Source organism: Mobula hypostoma, unplaced genomic scaffold (assembly GCF_963921235.1).
Source record: "Mobula hypostoma unplaced genomic scaffold, sMobHyp1.1 scaffold_110, whole genome shotgun sequence".
NCBI lineage: Eukaryota > Metazoa > Chordata > Chondrichthyes > Myliobatiformes > Myliobatidae > Mobula > Mobula hypostoma.
In genome coordinates, this window is record NW_026948207.1 from 235794 (window position 1) to 248871 (window position 13078).

General features: G+C 44.9%; 1 protein-coding gene across 1 annotated transcript; it reads right to left on the reverse strand.

Annotated features, from left to right (window-relative positions):
* Nucleotides 1–4460: 4460 nt before the first annotated feature.
* LOC134341821 (gastrula zinc finger protein xLCGF3.1-like) lies at nucleotides 4461–12363 on the reverse strand. The gene is made up of 2 exons (XM_063039758.1): nucleotides 12298–12363; nucleotides 4461–6931 (listed from the first exon to the last, which is right to left on the reverse strand). The coding sequence occupies exon 2, from the start codon at nucleotides 6591–6593 to the stop codon at nucleotides 5553–5555; it is 1041 nt and encodes a 346-aa protein (XP_062895828.1). The 5' UTR covers nucleotides 6594–6931; nucleotides 12298–12363; the 3' UTR covers nucleotides 4461–5552.
* Between the last annotated feature and the right edge of the window lie 715 nt (nucleotides 12364–13078).

Below are 13078 nucleotides of genomic sequence, written 5' to 3' on the forward strand. Positions count from 1 at the left end.
AAAAAAAAAAGTTAGCTCAATTAGAATACACACAGAACAGAACAAAAGCCGGAAAATATATATTAAAAAAAAAACCACAATAAACCTCAAACTCATGAATAGACACAGCAACAAAAAAAAAAATAGGATTATTAACATAAAGTGATTATAAAAAGCAAAACAGAATAAAATTTAAAAAAAACTACAAAATTTAAGGCCGCACAGGAAATACGTAAGATGACAAAAGGGAAGTAACCACCCAGAATCCCCTGGGAAAAGAAAGAAATGACGCAGTTAAAAAGAAAGTTTAGCAGCCATATTAAGAAATCGAAAGTAAACTTTTCTGCCCAAATAGGGCACAGAAAAGTTAAAACCAACCAATTCACAGCCTCCGATCAACGGAGAAAATTAAAAAGAAGGCAATTAAGATGTTGAAGATGAAAGTTGATCCAGATAACTCTGGGCATCCGATGGAGAATCAAAAAAACGAAGGGCTCCATCTAACATGCGAATCCTTAGACGTGCAGGGTACAGCAGCGCTGGTCTTAAATCCATCTTATAGAATTCCGACATCACGGATCTGTAACGAACCCGTTGGTCCCAGATTGGTTTACTGAAATCTTCCACGAATCGGAACTTAAGATCCGAAAAATCAATGAAACCTTTAGATCGAGCGAATCGAAACAGTCTCTCCTTGTCTTGAAAGTAATGAAAACGTAAGATAACATGCCTAGGTCTATCTGACCTAGACGAGTATGATGGGATTCTGTGAACACGATCCAGTAGCGGTGGTTGGTCAGGAAATACAGTAGGGAATGCATCTTTTAAAAGCTGAGAGAAATATTTCATGGGATTGTTAGCTTCAACGGCTTCCCTGACGCCAATCATTCGTAAATTCTGCCGTCGCATTCTAGATTCCAAGTCAGAGTTTTTAAAAGTCAAAAAGTCAAGTTTCTTCTTCATTACATTAATTGTTTCTTCGATTTTCCCCATCTTAAGCTCACTTTGTTGCGCGGATTTTTGAAGATCAGATATAGCCGACTGATGTTCCGCAATACATGTTTGCATCTTATCAATTAAATCGGCAATTTTCTGGAACTTAGTTGAGATTTCCGTATGAATCAGGTCTTTAACAAAGCCCACAATTTCTGTACGAATCATCTCCCTAACAGAGGTTGAAATTTCCCTCTGAATTAACTCCGATATCGCTTTCAAAGTCACCGGTGATTCAGTCGGAGGGAGATCCGTAGCTTTCGGTTTAACCGGAGGTTTACCATCCTTGCCGTCTTTCCCGTTCTTGGACATAGCCGATCTCAGTATCATCCAATTGTCAGAGAATTCAGTTTAATTCAAAGTATTGTAAAAATTGATGCCTTAATAGTTAATTAAAGTATAGCTGACCATAGAGAGAAAAAACTCAGAGGTAATGGAGCGAGTCAAGAACACGACTTCACTCCATGAGCGCTACCGGAAGTCCTCCTAAACTCACCATCAGCTTTAAACATACTCATAAATCGAACTAACAATTCGTCCAAGGTACGAATACCCACCCCACTCAACCCGTTACTGACCCCAATCCCACAGAGGCACGCATTACTAACCGCAAGCCCACAGAGACAAATCAGCACTGATTTAAAATCGCTGCAATAGAGAACCACTGCCTCAGGAATTAACAGCACAGAGAAGCCATTTCATTATAGTCAGCAAGTACATAAAAGTAAACCCTACACTTAATTCTACCCACAGATTCTACACCTTGCAACCCTATGCCACCTCTTTCTAATGATCTTTTTTAATATTTTACCAACAGAGCCACACAACCCCACTACCAGCTTGTTTTTTCAAGAAACATATAAGTTTCTGGGAAACAAAAGGACCTGCAGATGCTAGCGATCTAGAGAACTACACACAAAGTGCTGGAGGAGCTCAGCATGTCAGGCAGCATCTATGGATGGGCATCAATATTTCAGGCCAAGACCCTTCATAGGGACTCTTGATATCCACATATCTGGAAAATCAACAAGCAAAGACAACGAAAAGTAGTGCAAAGTCGGGAAAACCTTTGACAAAATTTAGTTCAAGGCTTAAAAAACCTGCCAAACAGAGCGTAATAGTTAATAAATGCAACAAAGGGAATAAACACTTTCATCAATACCGACTTTGCTTTTTTTTAATGAAAATAACTTGGTCCTATTTCAATCAGTAAAATTTACAAAGATTAATAAGAACTGAAATGACAACTTTAGAAAATACTACTTACACTCAGCCCCGCTCAGATTAACACTACCTTGGACAGAAGGAGGAAGAGGAATAACACACATGAAAAAAAGATCACACAACAGTCAGATAAAACTTCTAAGTATATATTTTCATCAAAAATGAACAAGATTCAGCACTCCATCTGTGCATATGCAATTGTGATAAGAAATACAGACCAGAAAACTTAAGTGAGAAGCTAACTCAGAAAAAAATGAATCATCACTATGGAAGAAAACATTAACCAGTGGAATGAGTATGACCCTCCATGGGAAACATCCCAACGCTCTGAGATGTTGACAGGGAAGCATCGAGGACCTGAGAGTTGGAGCTTCTTCCCAGAAACAGAGGGGTTCCTTGCAGAAATACAAGACAAGGTGGTTGACAAAAACAAAAAAAATCAAAAAACACAAACAATACAAACAAGGCAATAAATGCAGAAAATGCCAAGAGAAACCAGACACATTCCAACACATTCCAGGATCCTGCAGCAGTTTAACTCAATCTGATTACATATGCAGCTACAATCAAGTGGCAAATATCATTCACCAAAATCTTGCTTTAAAATAGAAACACATGAATGACCACAGTAACTTCATTAAGACACCATAAATTCAAGCCTGATACGGTTAGGGACAGTATCTCACAATTTATATGATAATCAATACATTATTACAGATAGGACAATCTAAAATGACCATCCAGATATAATATTACAGGATAAACAAGCAGGAACAACTCCCTCAATGGATAAAACCATTCCCAACACACACATGTCCCTCGACCAGTGGAGCACCTCACCACAGGCATTGTTTGTGTCAGCAGTCAGACAACCGAATTATTTTCTCTGCCAATCGGCTTCCAAATGTTGCTACTCTGTCATTTATTGCCACACCCCACTGCTGATTCCCTTCTCATCATCATACGTTCTTATACTGACCATCGTCCAGAGCCCCAAACTCTGCTCTGTGCAGACCCGCCTTTGGTTTCTGACAGTGCTCTGTTGAACATCCAACTAATGGTTTCCCATTCTGCTTTCAGTCTTTAGAGGACAGTGGTGTTTTCTAACAACCATTTAGAAGCAGGGAAAATGACCCACATGTGGAAATGAGCCGTGAACAAGGAGGTTAACTCCCAATGTCATTCTTCCTCAGCCCAGAGATTAGAGGGGCAAAGAACATCTCAGACAGAAATGCAGTCAGCTTGACTTCTTCAGTCCGCAGAAAATTCAAGGGAAACCTCTTCACCCACAGAGTGATGACTGTTTGGAACCCAGCCCACAGGGAGAGCGAGAGGGGAACAGCAGGGGAGGATTTAAAAGGACTGTTGTGGAACTGAATCACTGGCAGGGTCCAGCCGGCTTGAGTTGACTCTCTGCTAGGTGCGTTATAAATTCCCTAATTACCGGAGATAGAGTTTAAAATACAACAAATTTATTTGCCTCAGATCCAGAATATTCAACTCCAGTCCCATTAAAGGTGAATATACAGGAGAAGAAACTCCTCCCATGCCCAGTGACCAGGGTGTAGAACTGGGAGTGGTGAGCAGCAGCAATAATTGCAGAGTTCAGCACCGACAGTCACTCTCGAAATTGCATTCAGCAATGGCGACAGACAAATATCAAGCATGAAGCTCACTGAAACTTTCTCCCCAGTGTGAACCCGGTAGTGTGTCACAAGTGTAACATGCTGTAAGGTTTCACTGCTCATGTAATGGTCTCTCTGTAACCACTGCTGAGGTAATGGTTTCTCTGCAGCAGAAATCTGCAGTTATCTCTAGTCGTAACCCTAATGCGAGGTTACGACTAGAGATAACAGGGTTTTGGAGTGCGGGGCTATCCAATGAGAGAAATGTTTTACCTTGTGAGTCTGGAAGACAGATTTTCATGGTCTTTTGCTAGGGAGAGATGAGAAGATGCGAATGGAGAGAGTGGACCCTTTTTCTTTTATTTGTTTACTTCACTAACCCCATAGTCAAAGTAAAAATTATGAAGCTCAATTGTATAATTGCATGTTGTGTACTGTTTGTTATTTCAGGGTACTGATTTGTAACAGGAGACATATCGCGCAGCATCCACCCAAACGAGATTTCTTAAGTTTGGCCGGGCTGGGGGGCTATCACCCCCTATATTAAGCTGCTAGCCGAGGGAGAGTTACATAAGCTTAGATTATTGAGTGGATCTCTTCCCACATTCACAGCAGCTGAACACCCTATCAACAGCGTGAACCTGGTAGTGTGTGATAAGGATAGATAACTGAATGAATCTGTTTACGTACACACAATGGTCGAAATGAACCAGCAGCAATAGAGCACACCTGGAGTCTGGTTTTGTTATTAAAAATCACTATTTATTAGTAACTACTCAATATAGTAACTTAAACCAGGTAAATCAAAAGTTAGCAATGTTATGCATATATTTGTGTGTAAATACAATTCTCAAACTTGTTAAAGCTCGGGTGACAAGAGTTAAAGTCTTACGATGGTAATGCAAGGAAGTTCAGTTCAGTCCATGGAATTGGTGTGTGAGAGAGAGAGAGAGGTATTTGTAATCCAAAGTGAAAACCACACTAGAAGAATGAGTAAACAGGTCCCGTTGATCTTCCGTTGTCAGGCTCCGAATCCACTCTCGAGTCAGCCAAACACAGCTTATCACTAAGGGTACCGTCTTCGAGGGTGAACTACCTCCCAGGCAAGGGTAGACACACCGGTAGCCTCCACAGGGTCAGCCCTTCCACACACCGTGACATACTGATTGATTCCCCTGATCGATCCTCAACCCACGCTTGTGGGCACTCGAAAGTTCCACCCAATGACTCCTCTGTCACTGGCCTCCTTTCACTGACCGGTTGCCTTAACCAGTGTTCCACTGTGTGTCTCTGGGAGAGTCATCTGACCTTGCTTAAATAAACACGCTACGAAGCAACTGTGAACATTGAACTGTCCATCACATAACTCTGCCTCTCTCTCACCATGGCAACCAAGAAGCAGGCAGCAGTACTGAAGACAGTTTTTCTCTCTCATTTAAAGGCACAGTCCATGTCCACCGCAAATACTTCACCACATTCACAGTAGGTGATCGGCCTCTCCCCGGTGTGAACTCAGTGATGCACAATTGGTTGATTTGGCTGAGAGAATTTTTTCCACAGTCTGAGCAGGTGATCGGCCCCTTCCCAGTGTGGACTCGCTGATGTTCCTTCAGTTGAGATGACGTAATAAATCCCTTCCCATAGACAGAGCAGGTGAACGGCCATTTCCCTGTGTGTCATCAGGTGAAATGACCAATTGAATCCCTTCCCACAGACTGAGCAAGTGAATGGTCACTCCCTGGTGTGAAGTGACTGGTGTTTCAGTAGATGAGATGACCGAGTGAATCCCTTCCCACAGTCTGAGCAGGTGAACGGCCTCTCCCCAGTGTGAACTCGCTGATGTACCTTCAGTTGAGATGACTCTACGAATCCCTTCCCACACACTGAGCAGGTGAATGGCCTCTCCCCAGTGTGAACTGACTGGTGTCTCAATACAGCAGATGACTGAGTGAATCCCTTCCCACACACTGTGCAGGTGAATGGCCTCACTCCAGTGTGAACTGACTGGTGTCTCAGTACAGCAGATGACTTTGTGAAACCCTCCCCGCAGTCTGAGCAGGTGAACGGCCTCACCCCACTGTGAATTCGCTGATGAACCTTCAGTTGATATGACTGAGTGAATCCCTTCCCACAGTCCGAGCAGGTGAAAGGTCTCTCCCCAGTATGATCTCGCTGATGTACCTTCAGTTGATATGACTCAGTGAATCCCTTCCCACAGTCTGAGCAGGTGAACGGTCTCTCCCTGGTGTGAACTTGCTGATGTGTCAGTAGGTGAGCGAACAGTTTGAATCCCTTCCCACAGTCTGAGCAGGTGAATGGCCTCTCCCCAGTGTGAACTCGCTGATGTACCTTCAGATTAAATGAGCAAGTGTATCCCTTCCCACAGTCTGAGCAGGTGAATGGTCTCTCCCTGGTGTGAACTTGCTGGTGTGCCTTCAGATGAGATGACTGAATGAATCCCTTCCCACAGTCTGAGCAGGTGAACGGCCTCTCCCCAGTGTGAACTCGCTGATGTACCTTCAGTGCAGATGATAGAGTGAATCCCTTCCCACAGTCTGAGCAAGTGAATGGCCACTCCCCGGTGTGAACTGACTGGTGTCTCAGTAACTGAGATGACACAGTAAATCCCTTCCCACAGTCTGAGCAGGTAAACGGCCTCTCTCCAGTGTGAACTCGCTGATGTACCTTCAGTTTACATGATTTACTGAATCCCTTCCCACAGTCTGAGCAGGTGAACGGCCGCTCCCCGGTGTGAACTCGCTGGTGAGCCATTAGGTCAGATAACCGAGTGAAACCTTCCCCACAAATTCAGCAGATGACCAGCCTCTGCTCGATGTGAACTGACTGGTGTGTCCACAGGTGGGAAGACCGACTGAATCCCTTCTCACACACAGAACAGGGGAATGGCCTTGTCCCAGTGTGAACTTGCTGATGTACCTTCAGTTGAGATGACCCGACTGAATTCATTCCCACTGCCTGAGCAGATGAATGGGTTCCCCCCTTTGTTGACGTACAGCTGGGATTTTCTTTTATCTACTGTCAATTTAAAGTGCCACAGTTTTAAAGCCATGAAAACATTTTCTGCCCAGATGAATGGTTGGTCTGCACAGCTGTTAAAATGAATTAAATTAATATTAGTATTATTTAATGTTCTTGTCACAGAGTCATAGAAAAGTACAACACAGAAACAGGCCCTTTGGCCCATCTAGTTTGTGTTGAACTATTTAAACTATCTACCCCTGTACCCCTACCATCCAGGTACCTGTACAAACCTCTTACATGTTGAAATTGAGCTCGCATGCACCAGTTGGGCTGTCTGCTCATTCCACACCTGGATGACCGTCTGTGTGAAAAATTTTCCCCTCATGTTCCCCTTAATGTTTCACCATGCACCCTTAATCCATGGCCTCTGGTTGTAGTCCCACCCCATCTCAGTGGAAGAAGCCAGTTTGCATTTACCCCATCTATAACCCTCATAATCTTGGCACACCTCCATCAAATCTCCCCTCGATCTTCTACATTCCAAGGAATAAAGCCCTGTCCTGTTCAATCTTTCCTTATAACCCAAGTCCTCCAGATTTGGCAACATCCTTGCGAATTTTCTCTGAACTCTTTCAACCTCTTCTACATCTTTCCTGCAGGTAGGTGATAAAACTGCACACAACATTCCAAATGAGGCCTCACCAATGTCTTGTGCAGTGTGAACATAACATTCATCTCCTGTACTCAGTACTTTGGTTCATAGAGGCCAAAATGCCAAAATCTTTCTTTCCGTCCCTATTTAACTGTGACACCACTTTCAGTGAATTATCGACCTGTATTCCCAGATCCCTTTCTTCTACAGCACCCCTCAGTGCCCGACCATTCACTGTGTAAGACCTTGGTCCCACCAAAATGCAACACCTCGCACTTGTCTCCATTAAATTCCATTTTGCATTTCTCCAGCTGATCCAGATCAGACTGCAAGACATTATATTCTTCCTTGCTGTCCACTACACCCCCAATCTTAGTGTCATCCAGAAATCTGCTGATCCAGTTAACCACACTGTGATCCAGATTACTGATCTAGATGACAAACAACAACAGATGCAGCACCGATCCCCGTGGCAAACCACTAGTCACAGGCCTCCAGTCAGAGAGACAACCATCGGCTACCACACTCTAACTTCTCCCAAAGACAGTGTCTCATCCAATTTACTATCTCATCTTGAATGCTGAGTGACTGAACCTTCTTGACCAACCTCCCATATGAGACTTTGTCAAGTGCCTTGCTAAAGTCCATGTAGACAACATCCACTGCCTTGCCTTCATCCACTTTCCTGATAACTTCCTCGAGAGACTCTATTAGATTGGTTAGACATGACCTATCATGCACAAAGCCATGCTGCCTATCCTTAATCAGTCCACATCTATCCAAATACTTATATATCTGGTTTCTGCACATACGTTCCAATGACTTTCCCACTACTGATGTCAACCTCACTGACGTATAATTTCCTACTTTATTTTTAGAGCCTTTCTTGAACAGTGGAACAACATTGGCTATCCTCCAATCCTCCAGTACCTCACCAGTCACTAAGTATTATTTAAATATCTGTACTTGGGCCCCAACAATTTCTGCACTTGTCTTCCGCAGGGTCCCAGGGAACAATTTGTCAGGCCCTGGGGATTTATCCACGCTAATTTGCCTTAAGACAGCAAACACCTCCACCTCTGTAATCTGTACAGGGTCCATGAAGTTGATGCTGCTTTGCCTCACTTCTATAGACTCTGTGTCCATCTCCTGAGTAAATGTGGATGCAAAAATAATATTTAAAATCTCCCCCATATATTTTGTCTCCTCATACAGATTACCATTCTGATCGTCCAGAGTGGGCATGTTTCTGTACTGAACTGGCCAAACTTGATTGGGAGGGGAAACTGGTAGGAATGATGATGGAGCAGCAATGGCTGGAGTTTCTGGGAGCAATTCGGGAGCTGAGTGATCGATACATCCCAAAGAAGTGAAAGCATTAGAAAGGCAGGAGGACATAACCATGGATGAAATGAGAAGCCAAAGCCAACATAAAAAGCAAAGAGAGGGCAAACAAAAGAGCAAAATCTATTGGGAAGCTTTTAGAAAGCAACAGAAGATGACTAAAAAAGATGTCAGATGAGTTCAGGGTGTGGAATTATGATATTGTAGTCACTAATGAGTCTTTGTAGCACCCAACAGTCTGAGGGATTTGGAGGAACAAAATATCCGGGGCCTCAATATCTCTTGAAAACCAAGGTTCCCTGCACCAGTTACCTTTCAACTTTTATTTTGACAGGCACATACAAACTCTACACCCTCAAAACTTCACTTCTGAAGAACTCCCACTTACCAAGTACTCCTTTGCCAGAAAACAGCCTGTCCACACTTGTCAGATCCATTCTGATACCATCAGAATTGACCTTTCTCCAATTCAGAATCTCAACCCATGGTTCAGTCCTTTCTTTTTCCATGTTAACTTGGAATCTCATGGCATTATGATCAGGAGATGCAAAGTGTTCCCATACACTAATATTCTGTCACTAGCCCTGGATTATTTTCTAATAGCTTATTGCACACTTCTGTGCTGGGAATTCTATGTGCTGATTAATGGCACATTTGACAAACTCTACCCCATCTAGTCCTTTTACATATGGGAGTCACGTCAATCTATGGAAATTTATAATCGCTTAGTATATCAAGCATTGGCATAGTCTGCAATCTCTCTTGCTAATTTGTTCCTCCAAATTCCTCAGATTGTTGGGTGCAAACAAGTCCCAGTCAGGGCAACAAGATCACAATTCCATGCCCTGAGGTCTGAACAGCATTTGCCTGGTGTCAAGAAAACAACCTCTCCCTCATTGCCACAAAAACAAAGGAGCTGATTATGGACTACAGGAGGAATGGAGACAGGCTAACCCCTATTTACACCAATGGATCTGGGGTTGAGAGGGTGAACAGCTTTAAGTTCCTCAGCATAAACATCACCGAGGATCTCATGTGGTCTGTACATACCAGCTGTGTGGTGAAAAACGCACAACAGTGCCTCCTTCACGTCAGATGGTTGAAGAAGTTTGGTATTGGTCTCAAATCCTAAGAACTTTCTACATGGTCACAATTGAGAGCATCCTGACTGGCTGCCTCACTGCCTGGTACAGGAACTGTACTTCCCTTAATCGCAGACTTTGCAGAGGGTGGTGCGGACAGTCCAGCACATCTGTAGTTGTGAACTGCCCATGATTCAGGACGTTTACAGGGACAGGTGTGTAAAAGAGGCCCGGAGGACCATTGGGGACCCTACTCACCGGAACCACAAACTGTTCCAAGCTGCTACCATCCGGGAAACGGTACCTCAGCGTAAAAGCCAGGACCAACAAGCTTCTTCCATTAGGCCATCACACTGCTTAATTCATGCTGATACAACTGTGTTTCTATGTTCTACTGACTGTCCTGTTCTATTATAAATGACTATAAACTGCACATTTAGACGGAGATGTAATGTAAAGATTTTTACTCCTCATGCATGTGAAGGATGTAAGTAAGAAATTCAATTCAATTCACCCTCTCTATTATCTGGCATTCTGGCTCCCATCCCCTCTACAACTTTAGTTTAACAGCGCCCCCCCCCCGCCAACCCACCACACTAGCACAAGCAAGCCTTAACACTAGGATATCAGTCCCCTTCTAGTTCTGTTCCCCTAACTAGCAAATCCCCTATCACCCCTTTGACTTTCCTCTGTCACATAATCTCCCCCACCCCCCCCCCCGCAACAGTTTCTAAAGTGGTAGAATGCATAGAACATTAAAAACCTATAGCACAAAACAGGCTCTTCGGCCCACAAAGCTGTGCCAAACATGTCCCTACCTTAGAACTACCTACGCTTACCCATAGCCCTCTACTTTTCTAAGCTCCATGTACCCATCCAGGAGTCTCTTAAAATACGTTATTGTTTCCGCCTCCTCCACTGCTGCCAGCAGCCCATTCCACACACCCACCACTCTCTGCATGAATAACTTATCCCTGACATCTCCTCTGTATTTACTTCCAAGCACCTTAAACCTATGCCCTCTCGTGCTAGCCATTTCAGCCCTGGGAAAAAGCCTCAGACTATTCACATGATCAATGCCTCTCATTATCTCGTACACCTCTATCAGGTCACCTCTCATCCTCCGTCACTACAAGGAAAAAAGGCCGAGTTCACTCAACCTATTCTCATAAGGCATGCTCCCCTGTCGAGGCAAAGTCCTTGTAAATCTCCTCTACACCCTATCTATGACCTACCTGTTGTTGTGGGGGATGGACACAAGAGTACTCTGCGATGGCTATTTAACCTCATTCCCCTTCCAGACACTCACCCAGTTTCCTGCATCCTGCACCTTGGGTGTAACTCACCTCTCTTTATCTCACCCCCCTCTGACTCCCGGGTGATACAGGAATTCATCCATTTAAAGCCCCAACTCCTTAAAGTGGCGACACAACATGTGCACACTGAATTTTATATATAGAGGTACTCATTTTAACAGCTAGCAAATCACTGTCAATAATAATTTTGACATCTGCACTCTCACACAACCTATGTAACAGGTCTGTAGCAGGTAATGAAGGATTTTCTCACTGGAGCATTTACACACCGTCCATATCTGATTTGCTTGCTAAATGATGCTATTAAATGTCAGATTCTCAAATATCACTCCACTTCTTCTCACTTGTACATTCTCCAGCAACTTTTGCATCACCACAATACACACAGGTAACACCAGTTTCTGTATTGTACATAAATATTTCCCCTGAACCCTCCCCCAGGTGACTGATGGTGGTGAACTCAGTGATGGCAATGCCAATGAATATGAAGGGAAGGGCAGTAGTCTGTCTCATTGGAGTCTGGCACATTTGTGATGTGAAAGCTACTTGTTGCCCAGGGCAAATGTGTTTGATATCATTATGTGCCCAGAGAGAATGGGACAAAACATGTTCTCACGGGTAGAAAAGTCCAGAACAAGAGGGGGTAGAACCAGCAACAGACACAAAATGCTGGAGGAACTCAGCAGGCCAGGCAGCATCTATGGAAAAGAGTACTAATGCTGAGTTCCTCCAGCAATTTGTGTGTGTTGCTTGGATTTCCAGCATCTGCAGATTTTCTCTTGTTTGTGACTGGAGGCAGAACAAAGGTGATTTTCTCAACAGCTGATGTAAAAGATTTTGTTCCCTTTCTCCGAGTTCCCGATCCTTGCATTTAGACAGCTGGAGCTCAGCTCTGTCTGAGAGATCCATCGGTTCCCATTCCCTCATCAGCCGGAAGCTCCCCGGGGCCCGTGTACGGATGGTGGGGCTGAGAGAGAGGGAAGAGAGCAGGACTGTCCCGGGATTGCGGGTCACGGAGTCCGGAGCTCACAGCAACTACCCGAAGTCGGTGTTGAAAACGCCCGCCCGGTGAGACCCCCAACCCGGAGATCCCTTCTTACCTCAACCGATCATCCGGGGCCTTTAGTGCACCGCGCGCTGGTGAGCTCGAGCTTGGTCGGTTTAACGGCTGGGCTACTAATCACGTGACCAGTCCCTGCCCCACCGCTGTCAACAGAGGAGTCACGCGCTGCGCTATTCCCATTGGTGGGAAGCGATGTCAATCACTGCTTCCAACCAATAGCGAAGGCGGACCAGCCGAGAGGGCGTTACCCCCGCTGACACCGTCTCCCGAACTTTCCGTCACGGCGGGACAACCGTCAAAGTAAATGTCCGCTTTCTGATTTATTTCCATTTCCCTCCGAGGGAAGTTGGGGCGTTTGTGAAGCGTCTCCTGCGGCCGGAGTCTGATGTGTCGCTGAGAGGTAGGAGGAGACCGCTCGGCCCGTCGGTTTGATGCCGGTTCCCCGGGGAGGGAGAGGGGGATTTTATTGAAAGGATGAAGACGGTGAGAGAGGGGGCGGACAGGATGTTTGTCCCGGTGGGGACAGGAGGGGCTCATCTGTGGAAATGTCTGAGCCCACGGTGGTGGCGAGCAGAGGGATTCACCACATTGGGGGGCAAACACCGGCAGACTGTTGCCCTGCAAGCGGGGCCAATGGTCCGGGCAAAGTGACAATTATTTGTGTTTTGTTGAGACTGTACCTGGAATATGGTGTAAAATCCCGCTCCCCACACTAACACGGGTCATACAGACCAAAGAACAAACTGCCGGAGGAACTCAGTGGGTCGGGCAGCATCTGTGGAGGGAAATGGACCGTCAACATTTCGGGCCGAGACCCT